General features: G+C 43.9%; 1 protein-coding gene across 1 annotated transcript in view; it reads right to left on the minus strand.

Annotated features, from left to right (window-relative positions):
• SLC6A2 (solute carrier family 6 member 2) overlaps positions 1-21,924 on the minus strand; it is a 670,903-nt gene extending 648,979 nt beyond the window's left edge. The window contains exon 1 of the mRNA XM_082270398.1: positions 21,502-21,924. Coding sequence (XP_082126524.1) covers positions 21,502-21,814 — 313 coding nt within the window. The 5' untranslated portion in view covers positions 21,815-21,924. The remainder of the gene's footprint in view (positions 1-21,501) is intronic.
• Between the last annotated feature and the right edge of the window lie 1,253 nt (positions 21,925-23,177).

Genomic DNA, 23,177 nt, shown 5'->3' on the forward strand with positions numbered 1-23,177 from the left:
TAATTGGGGCCCAGTGTGGTTGTGTACGTGTGATATACATACACTTTTTTTGGATCATATTTTCTATTCCGCTATTTAATCAAAAACCTTTGGGGATCAGTTAAATTGGGGGATAGTCTGTGTTGGTACGTGTGAGAGAGATCCACCTTTCCAAGTTGTTGGGGTTCATCTCATACTTCTGAAGGTTTGAGGGTGCTGCCTGTTCCATACTCCCCCTACTCCTCATCTAGCCTTTTAGGGGTACAAACAATAGTAATTGGGGCCCAGTGTGGTTGTGTACGTGTGATATACATACACTTTTTTTGGATCATATTTTCTATTCCGCTATTTAATCAAAAACCTTTGGGGATCAGTTAAATTGGGGGATAGTCTGTGTTGGTACGTGTGAGAGAGATCCACCTTTCCAAGTTGTTGGGGTTCATCTCATACTTCTGAAGGTTTGAGGGTGCTGCCTGTTCCATACCCCCCCTACTCCTCATCTAGCCTTTTAGGGGTACAAACAATAGTAATTGGGGCCTAGTGTGGTTGTGTACGTGTGATATACATACACTTTTTTTGGATCATATTTTCTATTCCGCTATTTAATCAAAAACCTTTGGGGATCAGTTAAATTGGGGGATAGTCTGTGTTGGTACGTGTGAGAGAGATCCACCTTTCCAAGTTGTTGGGGTTCATCTCATACTTCTGAAGGTTTGAGGGTGCTGCCTGTTCCATACCCCCCCTACTCCTCATCTAGCCTTTTAGGGGTACAAACAATAGTAATTGGGGCCTAGTGTGGTTGTGTACGTGTGATATACATACACTTTTTTTGGATCATATTTTCTATTCCGCTATTTAATCAAAAACCTTTGGGGATCAGTTAAATTGGGGGATAGTCTGTGTTGGTACGTGTGAGAGAGATCCACCTTTCCAAGTTTTTGGGGTTCATCTCATACTTCTGAAGATTTGAGGGTGCTGCCTGTTCCATACCCCCCCTACTCCTCATCTAGCCTTTTAGGGGTACAAACAATAGTAATTGGGGCCTAGTGTGGTTGTGTACGTGTGATATACATACACTTTTTTTGGATCATATTTTCTATTCCGCTATTTAATCAAAAACCTTTGGGGATCAGTTAAATTGGGGGATAGTCTGTGTTGGTACGTGTGAGAGAGATCCACCTTTCCAAGTTGTTGGGGTTCATCTCATACTTCTGAAGGTTTGAGGGTGCTGCCTGTTCCATACCCCCCCTACTCCTCATCTAGCCTTTTAGGGGTACAAACAATAGTAATTGGGGCCTAGTGTGGTTGTGTACGTGTGATATACATACACTTTTTTTGGATCATATTTTCTATTCCGCTATTTAATCAAAAACCTTTGGGGATCAGTTAAATTGGGGGATAGTCTGTGTTGGTACGTGTGAGAGAGATCCACCTTTCCAAGTTGTTGGGGTTCATCTCATACTTCTGAAGGTTTGAGGGTGCTGCCTGTTCCATACCCCCCCTACTCCTCATCTAGCCTTTTAGGGGTACAAACAATAGTAATTGGGGCCTAGTGTGGTTGTGTACGTGTGATATACATACACTTTTTTTGGATCATATTTTCTATTCCGCTATTTAATCAAAAACCTTTGGGGATCAGTTAAATTGAGGGATAGTCTGTGTTGGTACGTGTGAGAGAGATCCACCTTTCCAAGTTGTTGGGGTTCATCTCATACTTCTGAAGGTTTGAGGGTGCTGCCTGTTCCATACTCCCCCTACTCCTCATCTAGCCTTTTAGGGGTACAAACAATAGTAATTGGGGCCTAGTGTGGTTGTGTACGTGTGATATACATACACTTTTTTTGGATCATATTTTCTATTCCGCTATTTAATCAAAAACCTTTGGGGATCAGTTAAATTGGGGGATAGTCTGTGTTGGTACGTGTGAGAGAGATCCACCTTTCCAAGTTGTTGGGGTTCATCTCATACTTCTGAAGGTTTGAGGGTGCTGCCTGTTCCATACCCCCCCTACTCCTCATCTAGCCTTTTAGGGGTACAAACAATAGTAATTGGGGCCTAGTGTGGTTGTGTACGTGTGATATACATACACTTTTTTTGGATCATATTTTCTATTCCGCTATTTAATCAAAAACCTTTGGGGATCAGTTAAATTGGGGGATAGTCTGTGTTGGTACGTGTGAGAGAGATCCACCTTTCCAAGTTTTTGGGGTTCATCTCATACTTCTGAAGATTTGAGGGTGCTGCCTGTTCCATACCCCCCCTACTCCTCATCTAGCCTTTTAGGGGTACAAACAATAGTAATTGGGGCCTAGTGTGGTTGTGTACGTGTGATATACATACACTTTTTTTGGATCATATTTTCTATTCCGCTATTTAATCAAAAACCTTTGGGGATCAGTTAAATTGGGGGATAGTCTGTGTTGGTACGTGTGAGAGAGATCCACCTTTCCAAGTTGTTGGGGTTCATCTCATACTTCTGAAGGTTTGAGGGTGCTGCCTGTTCCATACCCCCCCTACTCCTCATCTAGCCTTTTAGGGGTACAAACAATAGTAATTGGGGCCTAGTGTGGTTGTGTACGTGTGATATACATACACTTTTTTTGGATCATATTTTCTATTCCGCTATTTAATCAAAAACCTTTGGGGATCAGTTAAATTGGGGGATAGTCTGTGTTGGTACGTGTGAGAGAGATCCACCTTTCCAAGTTGTTGGGGTTCATCTCATACTTCTGAAGGTTTGAGGGTGCTGCCTGTTCCATACCCCCCCTACTCCTCATCTAGCCTTTTAGGGGTACAAACAATAGTAATTGGGGCCTAGTGTGGTTGTGTACGTGTGATATACATACACTTTTTTTGGATCATATTTTCTATTCCGCTATTTAATCAAAAACCTTTGGGGATCAGTTAAATTGAGGGATAGTCTGTGTTGGTACGTGTGAGAGAGATCCACCTTTCCAAGTTGTTGGGGTTCATCTCATACTTCTGAAGGTTTGAGGGTGCTGCCTGTTCCATACTCCCCCTACTCCTCATCTAGCCTTTTAGGGGTACAAACAATAGTAATTGGGGCCTAGTGTGGTTGTGTACGTGTGATATACATACACTTTTTTTGGATCATATTTTCTATTCCGCTATTTAATCAAAAACCTTTGGGGATCAGTTAAATTGGGGGATAGTCTGTGTTGGTACGTGTGAGAGAGATCCACCTTTCCAAGTTGTTGGGGTTCATCTCATACTTCTGAAGGTTTGAGGGTGCTGCCTGTTCCATACTCCCCCTACTCCTAGCCTTTTAGGGGTACAAACAATAGTAATTGGGGCCTAGTGTGGTTGTGTACGTGTGATATACATACACTTTTTTTGGATCATATTTTCTATTCCGCTATTTAATCAAAAACCTTTGGGGATCAGTTAAATTGGGGGATAGTCTGTGTTGGTACGTGTGAGAGAGATCCACCTTTCCAAGTTTTTGGGGTTCATCTCATACTTCTGAAGGTTTGAGGGTGCTGCCTGTTCCATACCCCCCCTACTCCTCATCTAGCCTTTTAGGGGTACAAACAATAGTAATTGGGGCCTAGTGTGGTTGTGTACGTGTGATATACATACACTTTTTTTGGATCATATTTTCTATTCCGCTATTTAATCAAAAACCTTTGGGGATCAGTTAAATTGGGGGATAGTCTGTGTTGGTACGTGTGAGAGAGATCCACCTTTCCAAGTTGTTGGGGTTCATCTCATACTTCTGAAGGTTTGAGGGTGCTGCCTGTTCCATACCCCCCCTACTCCTCATCTAGCCTTTTAGGGGTACAAACAATAGTAATTGGGGCCTAGTGTGGTTGTGTACGTGTGATATACATACACTTTTTTTGGATCATATTTTCTATTCCGCTATTTAATCAAAAACCTTTGGGGATCAGTTAAATTGGGGGATAGTCTGTGTTGGTACGTGTGAGAGAGATCCACCTTTCCAAGTTGTTGGGGTTCATCTCATACTTCTGAAGGTTTGAGGGTGCTGCCTGTTCCATACTCCCCCTACTCCTCATCTAGCCTTTTAGGGGTACAAACAATAGTAATTGGGGCCTAGTGTGGTTGTGTACGTGTGATATACATACACTTTTTTTGGATCATATTTTCTATTCCGCTATTTAATCAAAAACCTTTGGGGATCAGTTAAATTGGGGGATAGTCTGTGTTGGTACGTGTGAGAGAGATCCACCTTTCCAAGTTTTTGGGGTTCATCTCATACTTCTGAAGATTTGAGGGTGCTGCCTGTTCCATACCCCCCCTACTCCTCATCTAGCCTTTTAGGGGTACAAACAATAGTAATTGGGGCCTAGTGTGGTTGTGTACGTGTGATATACATACATTTTTTTGGATCATATTTTCTATTCCGCTATTTAATCAAAAACCTTTGGGGATCAGTTAAATTGGGGGATAGTCTGTGTTGGTACGTGTGAGAGAGATCCACCTTTCCAAGTTGTTGGGGTTCATCTCATACTTCTGAAGGTTTGAGGGTGCTGCCTGTTCCATACTCCCCCTACTCCTCATCTAGCCTTTTAGGGGTACAAACAATAGTAATTGGGGCCCAGTGTGGTTGTGTACGTGTGATATACATACACTTTTTTTGGATCATATTTTCTATTCCGCTATTTAATCAAAAACCTTTGGGGATCAGTTAAATTGGGGGATAGTCTGTGTTGGTACGTGTGAGAGAGATCCACCTTTCCAAGTTGTTGGGGTTCATCTCATACTTCTGAAGGTTTGAGGGTGCTGCCTGTTCCATACCCCCCCTACTCCTCATCTAGCCTTTTAGGGGTACAAACAATAGTAATTGGGGCCTAGTGTGGTTGTGTACGTGTGATATACATACACTTTTTTTGGATCATATTTTCTATTCCGCTATTTAATCAAAAACCTTTGGGGATCAGTTAAATTGGGGGATAGTCTGTGTTGGTACGTGTGAGAGAGATCCACCTTTCCAAGTTTTTGGGGTTCATCTCATACTTCTGAAGATTTGAGGGTGCTGCCTGTTCCATACTCCTCCTCCTACTGCTAAACCATCCTTTTAGGGGTACAAACAATAGTAGTTGGGGCCTAGTGTGGTGGTGTACGTGCGAGATACATACACTTTCTTTTTGATCATATTTTCTATTCCGCTATTCAATTAAAACCTTTGGGGATTAATTCAATTGCGAGATAGTCTGTGTCGGTACGTGTGAGATCCACCTTTCCAAGTTGTTGGGGTTCATCTCATACTTCTGAAGATTTGAGGGTGCTGCCTGTTCCATACTCCTGCTCCTACTGCTCAACCATCCTTTTAGGGGTACAAACAATAGTAATTGGGGCCTAGTGTGGTTGTGTACGTGCGAGATACATACACTTTTTTTGATCATATTTCCTATTCCGCTATTCAATAAAAACCTTTGAGGATCAATTGAATTGCGGGATAGTCTGTGTCGGTACGTGTGAGATCCACCTTTCCAAGTTTTTGGGGTTCATCTCATACTTCTGAAGATTTGAGGGTGCTGCCTGTTCCATACTCCTCCTCCTACTCCTCATCCATCCTTTTAGGGGTACAAACAATAGTAATTGGGGCCTAGTGTGGTTGTGTACGTGCGAGATACATACACTTTTTTTGATCATATTTCCTATTCCGCTATTCAATAAAAACCTTTGAGGATCAATTGAATTGCGGGATAGTCTGTGTCGGTACGTGTGAGATCCACCTTTCCAAGTTTTTGGGGTTCATCTCATACTTCTGAAGATTTGAGGGTGCTGTCTGTTCCATACTCCTCCTACTCCTCATCCATCCTTTTAGGGGTAGAAACAATAGTAATTGGGGCCTAGTGTGGTTTTGTACGTGCGAGATACATACACTTTTTTGGATCATATTTCCTATTCCGCTATTCAATAAAAACCTTTCTAGGGCAAGATCTTAAATTACAGAAATATGAGGAGACCGTCAAATAAGGGCCGTGGCCTGGGTCGTGGTGCTGCTGGTAGAGCTCCTGTTGCAAGGAGAGGACGTGGTCGATCTGTGCCAGCTACACGCACAAGTGAAACACCTTCCTCAAGTGTGAGTAGGCGACAGAACCTGCATCAGTATTTGGTAGGGCATCAAACGCCCCTAGAAGTGATGAGGCCAGAACAAGTTGAGGCGATAGTAGATTGGTTTGCTGCTGACAGTGCCTCCAGTTCCTTCACATTGTCTCCCACCCAGTCTACTGCAGAAAGGTCAGAGTTGGCACCTGCAGCCAATGTCCAACCGTCTTTCACCTCACCCCCTTGCAAATCAGGCCAGCAGTCTGAGCCCCAAGCCATACAGCAGTCTCTTATTCTTTTTGAGGACTCTGTCAGCAGGGTTTCCCAGGGCCATCCACCTAGCCCTGCCCCAGAAGTGGAAGAGATTGAGTGCAGCGATGCCCAACCACTTATTTCTCAAGATGAGTACATGCAAGGATCATCGCAGCACGTCTCCGATGATGACGAAACGCAGGTGCCAACTGCTGCGGCGTTCAGCATTGTGGAGACCGACAAGGAGGGCAGGGGTGAAGACTGGGTGGAAGATGATGTGGAGGACGATGAGGTCCTCGACCCCACATGGAATGAACGTCATGCAGGTGACCTGAGTAGTTTGGAGGAAGAGGCGGTGGTCGCACAGAGCCACCAGCACAGCAGAAGAGGGAGCAGGGTGCAGAAGCGGAGCGGCCGTGCCCTAGACACTACGCCCGCTACTGCCCAACGCAGCAAGGGAACGAGCGCACCAAAGTCAGCTCAAAGGAGTTCTCTAGCGTGGAAGTTCTTTAGAAAATGTGCTGATGACAGGACACGAGTGGTTTGCACCCTGTGCAATCAGAGCTTGAAGCGAGGCATAAACCTTCTCAACCTGAGCACAACCTGCATGATCAGGCATCTAAGTGCAAAGCACGAGCTGCAGTGGAGTACACACCTTCAAAACCAAGAAACGTCTCTGGCTCATCCTGCTTCCTCTTCTGCTGCAGTCTCGGCCGCTCCAGCCACATCTGTAGTGATACCGGCACCTGCCACCCCGCAAACAGACGATCTGTCAGCAACACCACCACCTGGGTCACCAACAACCATCTCCACAATGTCCCGTGGAAGCGTTCAGCTTTCCATCTCCCAAACACTTGAGAGGAAGAGGAAGTACCCCCCTACCCACCCGCGATCCCTGGCCCTGAATGCCAGCATTTCAAAATTATTGGCCTTTGAAATGCTGTCATTCCGTCTGGTGGAGACGCACAGTTTTAAAAACCTTATGTCGGTGGCTGTCCCACAGTACGTCGTGCCCAGCCGCCACTACTTTTCCAGGCAAGCCATCCCTTCCCTGCACAACCAAGTGGGGGAAAATATCAGGTGTGCACTGCGCAACGCCATCTGTGCCAAGGTCCACCTAACTACGGATACGTGGACCAGTAAGCACGGTCAGGGGCGTTATATCTCCCTAACGGCACACTGGGTAAATGCAGTGGCGGATGGGCCTGAGGCGGATAGCAATTTGGCGGATGTCCTTCCACCACCGAGGATTGCAGGGCGCTTCAGTTTGCCTCCTGTTCCTAACTCCTCCTACTCCGCTTCCTCATCCTCTACCGCCTCCTCATCCGGACAGCGTAACACCTTCACCACCAACTTCAGCACGGCCAGGGGTAAACGACAGCAGGCAGTTTTACAACTTGCCTGTTTGGGGGACAAACCACACACCGCGCAGGAGTTGTGGAGGAGCATGGAACAGCAGACAAATGAGTGGTTGCTGCCAGCGAGCCTCAAGCCCGGCCTGGTGGTGTGCGATAACGGGCGAAATCTCATAGCAGCTCTGGGCCTAGCCGGTTTGACGCACATCCCTTGCCTGGCGCATGTGCTGAATTTGGTGGTGCAGAGGTTCCTTAAAAACTACCCCGATATGTCAGAGCTGCTGCAGAAAGTGCGGGCCGTTTGTGCGCACTTTCGGCGTTCTCACCCTGCTGCTGCTCGCCTGGCAGCGCTGCAGCGTAACTTCGGCCTTCCCGCTCACCGCCTCATATGTGACGTGCCCACAAGGTGGAACTCCACCTTGCACATGCTGGAAAGACTGTGCGAGCAGCAGCAGGCCATAGTGGAGTTTCAGCTGCAGCACGCACGCGTGAGTCGCTCTGCGGAACAGCACCACTTCACCACCAATAACTGGGCCTCCATGCGAGACCTGTGTGCCTTGTTGCGCTGTTTTGAGTACTCCACCAACATGGCCAGTGGCAATGACGCCGTTCTCAGCTTAACTATCCCACTTCTATGCCTCCTTGAAAAAACAATTCGGGCGATGATGGAAGAGGATGTGGCACAGGATGAGGAGGAGGAGGAGGATGAAGAGGTAACATTTCCAAGGCTTTCAGGGCAGTCATTCGCAAGGGGCTCCGAGGGTGGGTTCCTGCACACGCAAACGCCAGGGACGCAATTGTCCAGCAGGGGCACAGTTCTGGAGGATGAGGAGGATGAGGAGGAGGAGGAGCTGGAGGAGGAGATGGAACCATGTTCACAGCAGGGTGGCACCCAGGCCAGCTCATGGCCATCACTGGTGCGTGGCTGGGGGGATACAGAGGACACGGACGATACACCTCCCACAGAGGACAGCCTTTCGTTGCCTCTGGGCAGCCTGGCACACATGAGCGATTACATGCTGCAGTGTCTCCACAACGACCGCCGAGTTGCCCACATTCTAACTTGTGCTGATTACTGGGTGGCCACGCTGCTGGATCCCCGTTACAAGGACAACGTACCGTCCTTAATTCACTCACTGGAGCGCGATCGCAAGATGCGCGAGTACAAGCGCACGCTGGTAGACGCCATGCTGCTGGCATTCCCATCTGACAGCGGGGCCACAGTGGAAGCACAAGGCAGAGGAGGAGGAGGAGGAGGTCGCCAACGCAACCAGGGCACCGCCAGCACCTCAGAAGGCAGGGTTAGCATGGCCGAAATGTGGAAAAGCTTTGTCAGCACGCCACAACAAACAGCAGCACCAGCAGCTCAGATGGAACGTCTTAGCAGGAGGCAGCATTTTACCAACATGGTGGAGCAGTATGTGTGCACACGCCTACATGTAGTGAATGACGGGTCTGCCCCCTTCAACTTCTGGGTCTCCAAATTGGGCACATGGCCTGAGCTTGCCCTTTACGCCTTGGAGGTGCTGGCGTGCCCTGCAGCCAGTGTATTATCTGAACGGGTATTTAGCACGGCTGGGGGCGTTATAACAGACAAGCGCAGCCGCCTGTCCAGAGACAATGTGGACAAGCTCACGTTCATTAAAATGAACCAGGCATGGATCCCACGGGACTTTTCCGTACCTTATGCAGAATAGCAATGGATACCGACCTTACCCACCCATTGTTCCATTTTTGCTCTTTCTCACTCTTTTGGGGTGTACCCTCATTTAAAATTTTTGAAAAGAAGCAGTGTTGGCTACCTCGTCCTCCTCCTCAGGGCCAGATTAATGTAGGGGCTATTGGAGCTGCAGCTCCAGGCCCCTACCTTTTATATAGGCCCCGGGTTGGCCATATTCACTGTTACCGCTCTTCTGTCACTTGTAAACACAGAAGTCTGGCTTCTATGCTCGCTTCCCCAGGCAGCACCCTCAGAACCTCCCCACACAGCGTGAAGGCCGGACAAGGAGGGACAGTTGGCGATGCATGGATGTGTTTATGGGCTTCAGAGACAGCATCCCATGTTGAATTAGGCATGCATGGCTGCACCCTTCCTCCTCTGGGTGCATGGCAAGGCACGGCCCTTAAGGCCCTTCAAAATCCTCAGCACCAAGCCCATGATGCTGTTAATCCGGCCCTGGTCCTCCTCCACCGCCGCTTTCACCTACACCGCCCATAGGTGTGCGCAGCCTATTGCATTAAGGTGTGCACCCCAAAGTTGAAATACACATGCATGTGTTTGCCAGCAGGGAGAGTAATGTATCGGGGCCATGTACCTGTAGGCAAGGAGAAATAGAGCAGAGCAGGTCCCAGGGAGATCTTTCCCATCTCCTCACTGGCAATGCTATGTGCCCTAGGTGATTAGGGTGTGCCCAGGCACACCCAGCACACCCTGTGCGCACGCCTATGTCACCGCCACATCCACCACCACCTCAACCTCCCTCCTACTCCATATGGGCCTCGTCCTTCAGAGATGAAGAAGAACATTGTTTTATTTTTCTGTTTTTTTTTGTTGTTTTAAGTTATTTCCCTATCCACATTTGTTTGCAGAGCACTTGCCATGCTCTTAATTACGTTTTGCTGCCATTTGCAGCACTCTAGCCCTTTCCTTTGGTGTTTTAGAGCCATTTTAGTGCCTTAAAGTTCGGGTCCCCATTGACTTCAATGGGGTTCGGTGTCCGGGAAAAGTTCGGTAAAAGTCCGGGACACGGACCCGGACTTTTTTTTAAAGTTCGGCCGAACCCGTCGAACACGGACATCTAGGTGTCCGCTCAACCCTACTTGTGGCTTTTAAGATGCTTATACTACCACAAAATTTGTATCTCTTTCGTACCCTCCCTATCCCGCTTCAACAATCTGTATTGTCAGCACTATCCTCCCTCCTTAAAAAATTCCTATGGCAGGGGAAAATGGCAAGAAGCACCTACGCACAACTTAATAAAAACAGAAAAGCAGATCGAATCGGGTTAATAGACATTAAAGACTACATCTAGCCCCTCCACTTAACCAACTAAAATGTTGGTTCATCACAGCTCAGGAAGTAAAATGGATCTCAATAAAAAAAAGCGATGGCTCATACTTGAGACCTCAACCTCCTGCTACTAGCTGATACCTTAAAACCCCTCCCATTAGATTCCTTTCCTACTACAACCAAAGCCTCAGTATTAGCCTGGAGATCATTGATTTCCTTGTCCTTGTCTCTAAAAGAGGGTCACCTACTTAAATTCCCCATGGAAGTCCTCACCCTTCTACTACCACACCTTAACACTACCAATTGGTTTAAGTACAGACTGGAGTTAATAGACCAACTCTACACTGGACCTAAAATTAGGATATGCACAGCTCAAATATGGGCTCAAAACTGCTGACCACTTCAAAATGTTCAGTGTCAGAGATTTCTTGATAAAATTCCCTCCACCAAAAATGTATCTCCATCCTAAAATTTGGTATTTCTACCAACAAACCTCCCACAAAATTAATGGCATCTCACTCCATTACAACCTGCTTCAAAATAAACTGACCTTCACAAAAACTGCCCCATACTTGCATTAGAAAGGGACCTCCAACAGTCTTACACGGACTCACAATGGATATCTGCTTTCCAATATTCACACATCATTTCTCACTGTGTCAATCATTGGGAACTGGCACAAACAATAACTACTAGATGGTACCTCACTCCTCATTGAATAACACATTTCTCCTCTCTCTCATCCCCCTCCTCTTCCCTATACTGGAAAAGCTGTGGCCAAATAGGCAACCTACATCACATCCTGTGGTCCTGTAAAAGTGTTAGAAGCTTCTGGTGGGTTGTGTTTCGGCTCCTTTCCCAGGTTTCAGGTTTAGTGATCAACCCAGACCCAGCATTAGCACTTTTAAATCTATTGCCCTTCGGAAGGTTAAAGCATCTATTCCACTAGCTGCTAAACTCCATATCACCAGACACTGCAAAAAGGAGTTGGCACCTTCATAGCCTCTATACAAGGAGGAGTCATAGCCTCTATACAAACCACTACTCTTTTGAAAGACTGCTGGCACTTAGAGAGAACTCACTACCCAAGGTCGAAAATGCATGGCGTCCATGGGTCGAGTGGTATAAGAAACAATCTGTTGAACTAAGAAATATCCTGTTGCCATACATATTCTACAACTTTAACAATGTTACCTACTAGTTGGTGAATGTTATCACAGACTAATCCTTGTTCTATATACATATTGCCCTGCGTGGCTACCTATATCTGTTGTTCAATCCTTCTCCAATCTCCCTTTTAAAGCACCAGGACCAGATAGTATACACCTATGAGTCCTAAAAGAATTAAGCCATGTCATTTCAAAGCCATTCTAATTTTTAGGTACTCTTTAGTGACTAGCATAGAACCACTGGATTGACGTAAGACCAATGCGGTGCTTATATTTAAAAAGGGGTCAAAGTAACGATAGACCTGTTAAACTTCTATAGTTGGGAAGACACTGGAGAGTTTATTAAAAGACCATAAAGATTAGTTTTTGCTAGAAAAAAGCAGCACGGATTCATGAAAGACTGAAGTTGTCAGACAAATCTGATTTCTTTTTATGAGAAGGTAAGCAAAACCTTGGAGAGAGAGGTGGCTGCGGATGTGGAATTATTGGATTCCAAAAAAGCGTTTAACTACGTAAAGTCTACAAGGATGGAAAAATCAGTTTGTAAATGGATAGAAAACTGGCTAAAGGATCAAATTCAGAGAGTAGTGGTTAATGATTTATACTCTGAATGGTCTAGGGCTGTTAGTGGTGTATCCCAAGGTTCGGTGTTAGGACCCTTACTTTTTAATATATTTATAAATTATATAGGGTCTGGCATTAAAAGTACCATTTCAGTCTTTACAGGTGACACCAAGCTATGCAGTGGAATAACATTCTTACAGGATGTCTCCAACTTGCAAGCCAACCTCAATGCACTGTTTAATTGGGCAACTATGTGGCAAATGAGGTTTAATGTTGAAAATGTAAAGTTATGCACTTGAGGGCTAAAAATATGCATGCATACTAAGGGGAGTACAACAGGGGGAATTAATGATAGAGCAGGATCTGGGTGTTTTGGTAGATCATAGGCCTAACAATGACATGCAATGCCAAGCTGCGGTTTCCAAAGCAAGTAAAATCCTTTTCCAAAGTGAGTAATATTCTTGTATGAAAAGAGGTATAGAGTCCAGAGAGAGCAATATCATTTTGCCCCTGTACAAATCTTTAGCAAGACCTCCTCTGGAATATGCAGTTCAGTTTTGGGCACCAATTAACAAAAAGGATATCGGGGAACTGAAAAAAGTGCAGAGCAGGGCAACCAAATTGATAAGAGGCATGGAGGAACTCCGCTATGAGAAAAAAGATAAGCTGAACTGAATTTATTCTCTCTTGAGAAGAGGAGATTAAGGGGGATATGATCAACATTTATGAATACATAAGTGGTCCATAAAGTGAATGATGTGTTGAGTTATTCACTTTAATGTCATCACAGAGGAGGGGGCACTCTTTACATCTAGAGGAAAAGAGATTTAACTCACAAATACGGAAAGGCTTATTCACAGTAAGAGCTGTGAAAATGTGGAAAAGACTCCCTCAAAAGCTGGTTCTGGCCAGCTCACTAGATTGTTTTTAACTCCTTTGCTGCCAGGCCCTGCACTCCACTTTTAAACTCAGCTGGCCAGACCATTTTGTTGGGGTTTTTTGCATCTTTTTTTGTTTTTTTTATTTTTCACTTATAGCTTTCAGAGTTTGTAAAATACCCCCCAAACCATATATTTTCTGAAAGCACAGGACCAGTAGAATAAAAATAAGGTGCTACTGATTTTTAAGGCCCCACAATATCTGCGCAAATGTATATCAAAACAATATTTTTGCTAAAAATACACTAAAATCGTTATTAGCAGATTCAAAGCTAATTTTCCAAAATTCCTGCTAAATTCCTAATAAATATAGAAGCTTAACCTGTATGGGGCTAATAAATAACAAATATTTGGAATTTTTAAATTGCGCCTTTTTGCATAATGGTGAAAATCGAATATACGCAAAAATGAAATATCCAAATTTCTTCTTCTGGAGGTTTGCATTTTTCACTTAAAGCTTTCAGAATTTGTGAAAGACCCCCCTCCCCCCCAAACCATATATTTTTCTGAAGGCACATGCCCTGTAGAACAAAAAGAAGGTGCTACTGATTTTTAAGGCTCCGCAGTATTTGTACAAATGTTTACAAACAATATTTTTGCTAAAAATACACTAAAATCATTATTAGCCGATAAGAACACAGCAAATTTTACTAAATTCCTATTAAATAAAAAAGCCTTACCTGTGTTGCGTTCATAAATAACAAATATTTGTCAATTTTTGCAAAATGGTGAAAATCGACTCAAAAATGTCTCTAAAAATCTGGAGGTTTTCATTTTTTCACTTACAGCTTTTAGAGTTTGTAATAGACATCCCCCTCCCCAAACCATATATTTTCTGAAAGCACATAACCAGTAGAATAAAAAGAAGGTGCTACTGATTTTTAAGGCCCTGCGATTTTTGCTCAAATCTTTATCAAATCATTATTTTCACAAAATTTCTCATTATTTTCACTAAAAAACACAAAAATCCTGCTAAATTCCTACTAAGGCCTAGTTCAGTGGGGTGTGCTAAAACGTACATGTTTACCTCCATAGGGTTGCACAGTTATTCTGTGCATTCCTGTGTAGGCAGTCCTATTCATATCAACTAGGACGCAGCAGCTGCAAGGACTGATCTGACATCCATGCAGGTGTAGGTGCATGGACCCAAACGCAGACAGTGTGAGTTCAGGGACATGCACCCACACAGATGTCAAGTTGGGAGCAGTGGATGTGTACTTGCAGCTGCTGAATCTCAACTGACATGAATGGGACTGCCTGCACAGGAAAGCATTACCTGTGCAGCTGCTGTGTCCCCATTGACATCAATGGGACTGCCTGCATGGGGGTACACGTAACACCTGTGCATCCCTCTGCAGCTAAACTCGGCTCTGTAGTAGCATGCCCTACGTGAACAAGGCTTTGGGCTTTGTTTAGACTTATGGTTGGGCTGGGGAGTGACAAAAATACACGATTGAGCTGTGTTTCTGCCACCCACCAACCACACCCCTCAAGCTGCAATAGGCAATGGATGGAGGTGTTTACATGCTGGGGCTGCGATGCTTTACGCCCGTGGTAAAGTTGATCTGACTTGTATCGATGCCACCTGCCGAACTCTACACATTCAAATGAATGGGGAAGCACCGCAAACACCCTGTAACTGTGTGCAATGCATACAGTTGCAGCGCATTTGTCAGCAAAAATGGGGTTAAAATAGGCAGTGAGGAGGTATTGCATTTCTTCCTCACCGCCTGTCAGTAGCCTTTGGAGCGTAGCCTTGGGCTTCAGAGGCAAGAGCATTTTAGAGGCATGCCTAAATCTACGCTTAGGGCCTTTTCACACAGGCTCTCCGATCAGGTCCTCCTGTCAGTTTTTCAGACCTGATCGGACCCTTCATTTACCCCTATATAGTGGCAGATGTCAGCGGTGAAATGTCCGCTGACATCTGCCACTATCTGATCCGATCCTGCCTGCCACCCCCCTAGTTTGCATGTGGGGATGCATGCAGGGCACCAAACTCATACGTTTGTATGAGTTTTCTTTTTTTTCGAGCCACATGATTAGAGCTTGAGGCTCTAAGTGGCTTGAAAAAGATTGGACTCGAGCACAGAGCACTGCATCCCGACCCCACCCACTTGTGACAATAGCGAATCAATATGACAAAAGTGGATCAGATTGGCCAGGAGGAGAAGCTGGAGAAGCTGCGGAGGGGCTGAGTGTTGGGGGACTGTGCCATGGAGGGGTGAGTGCGGACCTGGGGGGGGGGGTTGTTTGCTGCCCCCCCCCCCAAAGTTTAGCACCAGCTGCCACAGCATCCGTCTGTCGGATTAGATATAAACGGACGGGCAGTCTGTTTTCACCCGATCTCCCCATAAATGAGAGCGTAACTTTTTCCTCCTCTGCTCTGCACAGTAATAGGAAATGGAGCTGTCATCCGCCTGCGCTGCCGGGATCAGCAGAGGAAGCAGATTCCGTCCCACAGAGGCGCCCATTTGAAAGGGGCCTTACCATGATTTTTATTTTTTACAGTTTTTTTTTTTTTTTGGGGGGGGGGGGGGGCTGGTAAGCGCATGGACCAGGGCATCAAGACTGAAACATAATGTCCCAGAGGTGTTCTATTGGATTTAGGTCAGGCAAGCTTGAGGGCCATTCAATGGTGTCAATTCCTTCATCCTCCAGGAATTGCCTGCATACTCTCGCCACAAGAGGCCGGGAATTGTCGTGCACCAGGAGGAACCCAGGACCCACTGCACCAGCATAGGGTCTGACAATGGGTCCAAGGATTTCATCCTGATATCTAATGGCAGTCAGGGTGCCATTGTCTAGGCTATAGAGGTCTGTGCGTCCCTCCATGGATATGCCTCCCCAGACTATCACTGACCCACCACCAAACCGGTCACGCTGAACGATGTTACAGGCAGCATAACGTTCTCCATGGCTTCTCCAGACCCTTTCACATCTGTCACATGCTCTCAGGGTAATCCTGCTCTCATATGTGAAATGCACAGGGTGCCAGTGGCGAACCTGCCAATTCTGGATTTCAATGGAAAATGTCAATCCAGCTCCATAGTGTCAGGCAGTGAGCACAGGGCCCACTAGAGGACATCATGCCCTCAGGCCACCCTCGTGAAGTCTGTTTCTGATTGTTTGATCAAAGACATTTACACCAGTGGCCTGCTGGAGGTCATTTTGTAGGGCTCTGGCAGTGTTCATTCTATTCCTCCTTGCACAAAGGAGAAGATACTGGTCCTGCTGATGGGTTAAGGGCCTTCTATGACCCTGTCCAGCTCTCCTAGAGTAACTGCCTGTCTTCTGAATTCTCCTCCATATTCTTGAGATTCTGGTGGGAGACCCAGCAAACCTTCTGGCAATGGCACATATTGATGTGCCATCCTGGAAGAGTTGGACTACTTATGCAACCTCTATAGGGTCCAGGTATCGCCTCATGCTACCAGTAGTGACACTGACCCTAGCCAAATGCAAAACTAGTGGAAAAACTGTCAAAAATATGAATAGGGAAAAAAAATGTCAGTTGCCTCCACCTGTAAAACCATTCCTGTTTTGGAGGTTGTCTCATTGTTGCCCATCTAGTGCACCTGTTGGTAATTGCATTAACACCAAGGCAGCTGAAACTGATTAATAACCCCCTCTGCCACTTAACTAACCAGATCAATATCCCGGGAGTTTAATTGACTTGATGCTATACCCTGATTAAAAAGTGTTCCTTTAATTTTTTTTGAGCAGTGTGTCTATACAGTATCTCACAAAAGTGAGTACACCCCTCACATTTTTTGTAAATATTTTATTATATCTCTTCATGTGACAACACTGAATAAATACACTTTGCTACAATGTAAAGTAGTGAGTGCACAGCTTGTATAACAGTGTAAATTTGCTGTCCCCTCAAAATAACTCAACACACAGCCATTAATGTCTAAAATACTAGCAACAAGAAGTGAGTACACCCCAAAGTGAAAATGTCCAAATTGGGCCCAATTAGCCATTTTCCCTCCCCGGTGTCATTTAACTCGTTAGTGTTACGAGGTCTCAGGTGTGAATGGGGAGCAAGTGTGTTAAATTAAGTGTTATCGCTCTCACGGTCTCATACTGGTCACTGGAAGTTCAACATGGCACCTCATGGCAAAGGACTCTCTGAGGATCTGAAATAAAGAATTATTGCTCTACATAAAGATGGCCTAGGCTATAAGATGATTGCCAAGACCCTGAAACTGAGGTGCAGCACGGTGGCCAAAACCATACATCTGTTTAATAGGACAGGTTCCACTAAGAACAGGCCTCGCAATGGTCGACCAAAGAAGTTGAGTGCACATGCCCAGCATCATATCCAGAGATTGTCTTTAGTAAATAGACATATGAGCGCTGCCAGCATTGCTGCAGAGGTTGGAGGGGTGGGGGGTCAATCTGTCAGTGCTCAGACCATACGCAGCACACTGCATCAAATTGGTTTGCATGGCTGTTGTCCCAGAAAGAAGCCTCTTCTAAAGATGATGCACAAGAAATCCTGCAAACAGTCTGCTGAAGACTAGCAGACTAAGGACACGGATTACTGGAACCATGTCACGTGGTCTGATGAGACCAAGATAAACGTATTTGGTTCAGATGGTGTCAAGTATTTGGCACGTATTTGGTTCAGATGTGGTGGCAACCAGGTGAGGAGTACAAAGACTAGTGTGTCTTGCCTACAGTCAAACATGGTGGAGAGAGTGCATGGTCTGGGGCTGCATGAGTGCTGCCGGCACTGGGGAGCTACAGTTCATTGAGGGAACCATGAATGCCAACATGTACTGTGACACACTGAAGCAGAGCATGATCCCCTCTCTTCGGAGACTGGGATGCAGGGCAGTATTCCAACATGATAACGACCCCAAATACACCTCCAAGACGACCACTGCCTTGCTAAAGAAGCTGAGGGTAAAGGTGATGGACTGGCCAAGCATGTCTCCAGATCTAAACCCTATTGAGCTTCTGTGGGGCATCCTCAAACGGAAGGTGGAGGAGCGCAAGGTCTCGAACATCCACCAGCTCTGTGATGTCATCATGGAGGAGTGGAAGAGGACTCCAGTGGTAACCTGTGAAGCTCTGGTCAACTCCATGCCCAAGAGGGTTAAGGCAGTGCTGGAAAATAATGGTGACCACGCAAAATATTGACACTTTGGGGCCAATTTGAAAATGTCCACTTAAGGGTGTACTCACTTTTGTTGCCAGTGGTTTAGAAATGAATGGTTGTGTGTTGAGTTATTTTGAGGGGACAGCAAATTTACACTGTTATACAAGCTGTACACTCACTACTTTATATTGTAGCACAGTGTAATTTCTTAAGTGTTGTCACATGAGATATAATAAAATATTTACAAAAATGTAAAGGGTGTACTCACTTTTCAGAGATACTGTATATTAGATAGGACATTTAAGCTATCCATTTTCAGGTGTTGCCTTTTCTGATTTTCTTTTTTTAGGTGTGTTTTCATATTAACACTGGTATAGGCAAACAGCTTAAGGTGTTTTTTTTACACTGAAATGCAGATCTTATATCTTCACTTGATACTATTAGCAGAAATGTGATGTCCTTATAGCTCACTGTGCCCTGAAATGAAATATCAAACATTTTTTTCAGCCCTCCCAGCTATCATCTGTGAACAAAGGATGCCAACTCTTTATTAGAGAGGAGAAGAGGGTAAGGTGTTTGTAGTTCAAATCAGGAAGGCAGCCAAGGATGACAACACTGGTCCTCCATAGATACAGCGCAGCAAGCATAGTCAACCTCGGACATTAAGTGTGTTACTAGCAAGATCACAGGGTGAAATAAAGGAAAATAAGAACTAGAAAAGAAAACAAATTCAGCCATGACATCCAAGGGCTAATAAACTGCAACATATTAATCTTTCTTTTTCTCTCTCACTGTCCCATGACTATCTTATTTTATTTATTTTTTCAATAAAGTGTAAGGGCTCATGTACACAGGGTGGTTAAAAACCTTTTCTGAATGCTGGAAACGTATTTTTCGTGTTTTCACTATGGATCCCATTATGAGCATGTGTAAGAAAATACTCCCAATGTTGCTGTTGCTGAGGCTCCAAAGAAGTAGAAAATTGCAGGAGAGGACCAGAGTTCATGGCTACTGGAATCATTCATTGATGCACGTAACAGCATGTGCTGAAATTTGTGATAATAAAAAATTATCAAAATTCTTTTCCCCTTTAAAAACGCTTATAAATGCAAACATGCACTTTACCACGGTTACTTGCAGTTATAAGCATTTGGCGTTTAAATTCCGGTAAACTACAGTCCTGAACACGATTTTTTTGCCTTGAAAAAAAAATGCCTGTAACCTCAACTGCTTCTAATCTACTATAAACAACTGAGTGTACATGTACACTAAAGATAACATTGAGGAGAGTTCAGGGGCTGCTAAAAAAAATGCCCAACTACTAAACTTCAGTTTAGCAGCTGTAGTGTACATGAGGCCCAACCGCTAAATCCATGTTTAATTTTCAAAAAATATCTTGCCAGCATTTCTACTTAATTGGCTCATAAAAAAAATATTGAGGTCAGGGACTGCTAGGCAATTGCTAGTATTCGTAGGAGAAGACCAACAAGGGCAGACCCATATTTCTAAAAATACCAAGTTTTTTTTTTTAGGTGAAACTGCTGGCAAAATTATTTTTTATAATTATACTTTGTCCACATAGTTACTGTATGTTCATACCCATATGTGTATAAGAAGACATATATTGCCCAGTGAGAGAGAAAAGGAACGATTGATATATTTCAGTTTATCTGGCCTTAGATGTGGTGGCTGCTTTCCTTTATTTTTACCTTGAAAAACCTGCTATTAACACATTCCTGTCCTTAGAAAGTCAAGCCATTTTATTAGCACAACAGCCAGGCAGCTAGCATTTTCAGAAGAGGACAGCAATGTCAACCCCATTTTTTCTCAGTACAGATTCTCCTTAAATGTATAATATAGCTGGGAAGCGTTAGAGCTTTTTTCAGGTTTTTAATCGCAATCTGTCTTTGTTTTTCTCTACACGTTCTGTCAGGATACAAAATGAAGTGAAATCTCTCAATTAGGGGTACAGGCAAAAACAAACACAAAATGCATTTTTAGTAGTGTGGAGAAAAATTAGAACATTAGACATTTTCTTACATTGCTGCTTTTGGCATCCCGTCCCGATGTCAAGACATGCTCTATTCCTTATACTGGTGTCACATGGACAGGAAGTGAGGAAAAATCTCCCTGTTTTGATCCTGTACAGAGCTGAATCTATCCTAAAAATCCCAGTTAGCTCTTGGTCCACAAAATATTTTTGCCAACACAAAAATTTTCTGAACATATTTGCAACAGTAGCACTGCTGACAAGTCTTCTCTACCTATCATACCTACCCTTTCTCCTTGTAAGGTACCCTTCCATAGGTTCATTATTTTCCCACCCAGTAGGCTTTATTGCCTTTTTACAGCTATCCATGACAGTCATCAAATCTTAATGCACCACAGAGATGAACAGAAGGTAATACAAGGCCCATTACAAGTCAGCTTAGGTCCACACCAACAACCTGCAACAGATCCATGTGTGGGTTATGCCAGATTTGCCCTAAGATTACAGCATTCAATATGCTATTATCAAACCATTTTATAGTGCACCTGTACTGACAAAAACATATAGAGAGACACAGCAGCAGCACCATTGGTTCCCGCTGCTGTCAATCAAACTCAGTTAGCCAATCAGGAGAGAGAGGGGGGGTGCTGAATGGCAGCTCCCTGTCTGAATGGATACACGGAGCTGCAGCTCAGCTCAGGTGCCCCCACAGCAAGCTGCTTGATGTTGGGGCACTCAACAGGAGGGAGGGGCCAGGAGCTCCAGCCAGGGATCCGAGAAGAGGGGGATCCAGGCTGCCCTGTGCAAAACCACTGCACCAAGGAGCTAAGTATAACATGTTTATTATTTAATAGAAAAAAAAAAAAAAAACAAGACTTTACAATCACTTTAATGTGGATCAGTTTGAAAGCTAAGCAACCAGCCTTTTTAAAAGGTAAAGTCAGCAATAGCAGCCTGCATGTTCTTTCAGTACAACTTTCCATTATCAACAAGTTCCTTATATTTTATTAAACTGAATAGCAAAAGTAAGGGTGTTGCTATTAAAATAAAGTTATCCGACAGCAATCAAAAAAAGTATATATTGTCATAAAAGGTTCTTACCGCCTCCGTTCTTATAGCAGAGATAAGGGAATCTCCAGACATTGGCTAAATCCACTGAAAAACCCACAACCGATAGAAGAAAGTCTATTTTCTTGCCCCAGTGCTCCCTCTCTTGCTCTTCTATGACTGGAACCTCATATTTCGGGGATGTATCTGGGGCGATAACTGTGTTATTTGTATATTGAATTCCATTCTGTTCTTTGACTAAAATCAGTTCAACTTCTTTCTTTTCTGGGGAAAAATCATTGAAGGGAACCACTGCTGACAATCTATGGTCAGTATGACCCTGAATGAGGATCTTAGATTTCGGCATCTGAAAAGTATTAGCTGTGCAACAAGATCTGTATAGGATTCTCAAGGAGAGTAAAAACCAAGTGCAGTCTTTGTACTGATGTTTAACCTTTTTTGTTCAACTCTTCTTTCTGAAAGGGTAAATAAAAAAACAATAAAATGTTTTCACAATGTGGGTACACAAATATTTAATGCAATATGGGTATCATTTCCTAGATTTAGAAATTAAATTAGCTTTATAAACAAATCAGTCCAGTTTCCTATACAAGGCACACCACAATTTATTATACTATTTAATAGTTCTTGATTTTCAAATTTTTTTAAGCTATGTACCTGGAAATGTGTTTGATGTTCATTATTTATTAGACCATACAGCTCTTATTCTGTATTCTAGGATTAAGAGGTAAAATCTGTCCAATGTACGCTTTAGGCATTATTTAAAATGCAAAACATTGACAATTTTATAATTCCATAAACTGTTTCATTAGTATTTATTATAATGTGGTCCTCAGAGATGCTGAGGATGGAAGTGGCAAATCTTCTGTAGGATTGAATTCTGATATCTAAATTATACCATCTCCACACTGTTTGCTAACAATACCCCCCAAAATCATTGCATGCCTAGTGATAAGTTAAATCTAGATTTTTTTTTCAAAAACTGTTGCAGTTGGTGGTCCAGTATTTTAGACACAGGGTTTGCAAGCGAACACAGATACATTTTTACTTGCACCAACTCAGTAGTGTCCTTAGACAATATTTTGACTAAGCATATTCTGAATTTGATCACAACTATGAAATGGCTACAACAAAAAATATTTTTGTGCTAAAACTAAAATAGCATTTTACCATATTCATTTTTTTTTTATCTTTAGCATTTATCTAGATTTTAGGCTCTAACAAGCAGATCCCTCTAATCCCTTCTGTATTGTAACTGTATTGTCTTCCCTCATATTGTAAAGCGCTGCGCAAACCGTTGGCGCTATATAAATCCTGTATAATAATAATAATATTATACATATCTCCTTACTTCAGTCCTTCCAACAAATCTCACCATAAATGTCCCTGCCCCAAACACACACTCACATAAATACATATTAGGATTAGTAAGTAATTTGGTAAACTATTAAAAGCTTCCACAATAACCATCATTTTATCATACTACTTGCTAGCTAAAAACATATTTTTGGAAAAGTGCACAGACTTACCAGCTTGCAGCAAGTAGATTCATGGGTTTAACATTAGGTGTTTCAGTAAGCTTATGTTGAACAACATGAAGACCACCAAGTCCTTCCAATCCCTGTCCTCTCCAAGTGAAAACTCTGTGATCCTTCTGTTATGAGAAAACTGTAAAGAATAGAAAGTTGCCAGCTTTTTAAACCATGATG

The sequence above is a fragment of the Pelophylax lessonae genome (assembly GCF_965119305.1).
Source record: "Pelophylax lessonae genome assembly, chromosome: 10".
Classification (NCBI taxonomy): Eukaryota; Metazoa; Chordata; class Amphibia; order Anura; family Ranidae; genus Pelophylax; species Pelophylax lessonae.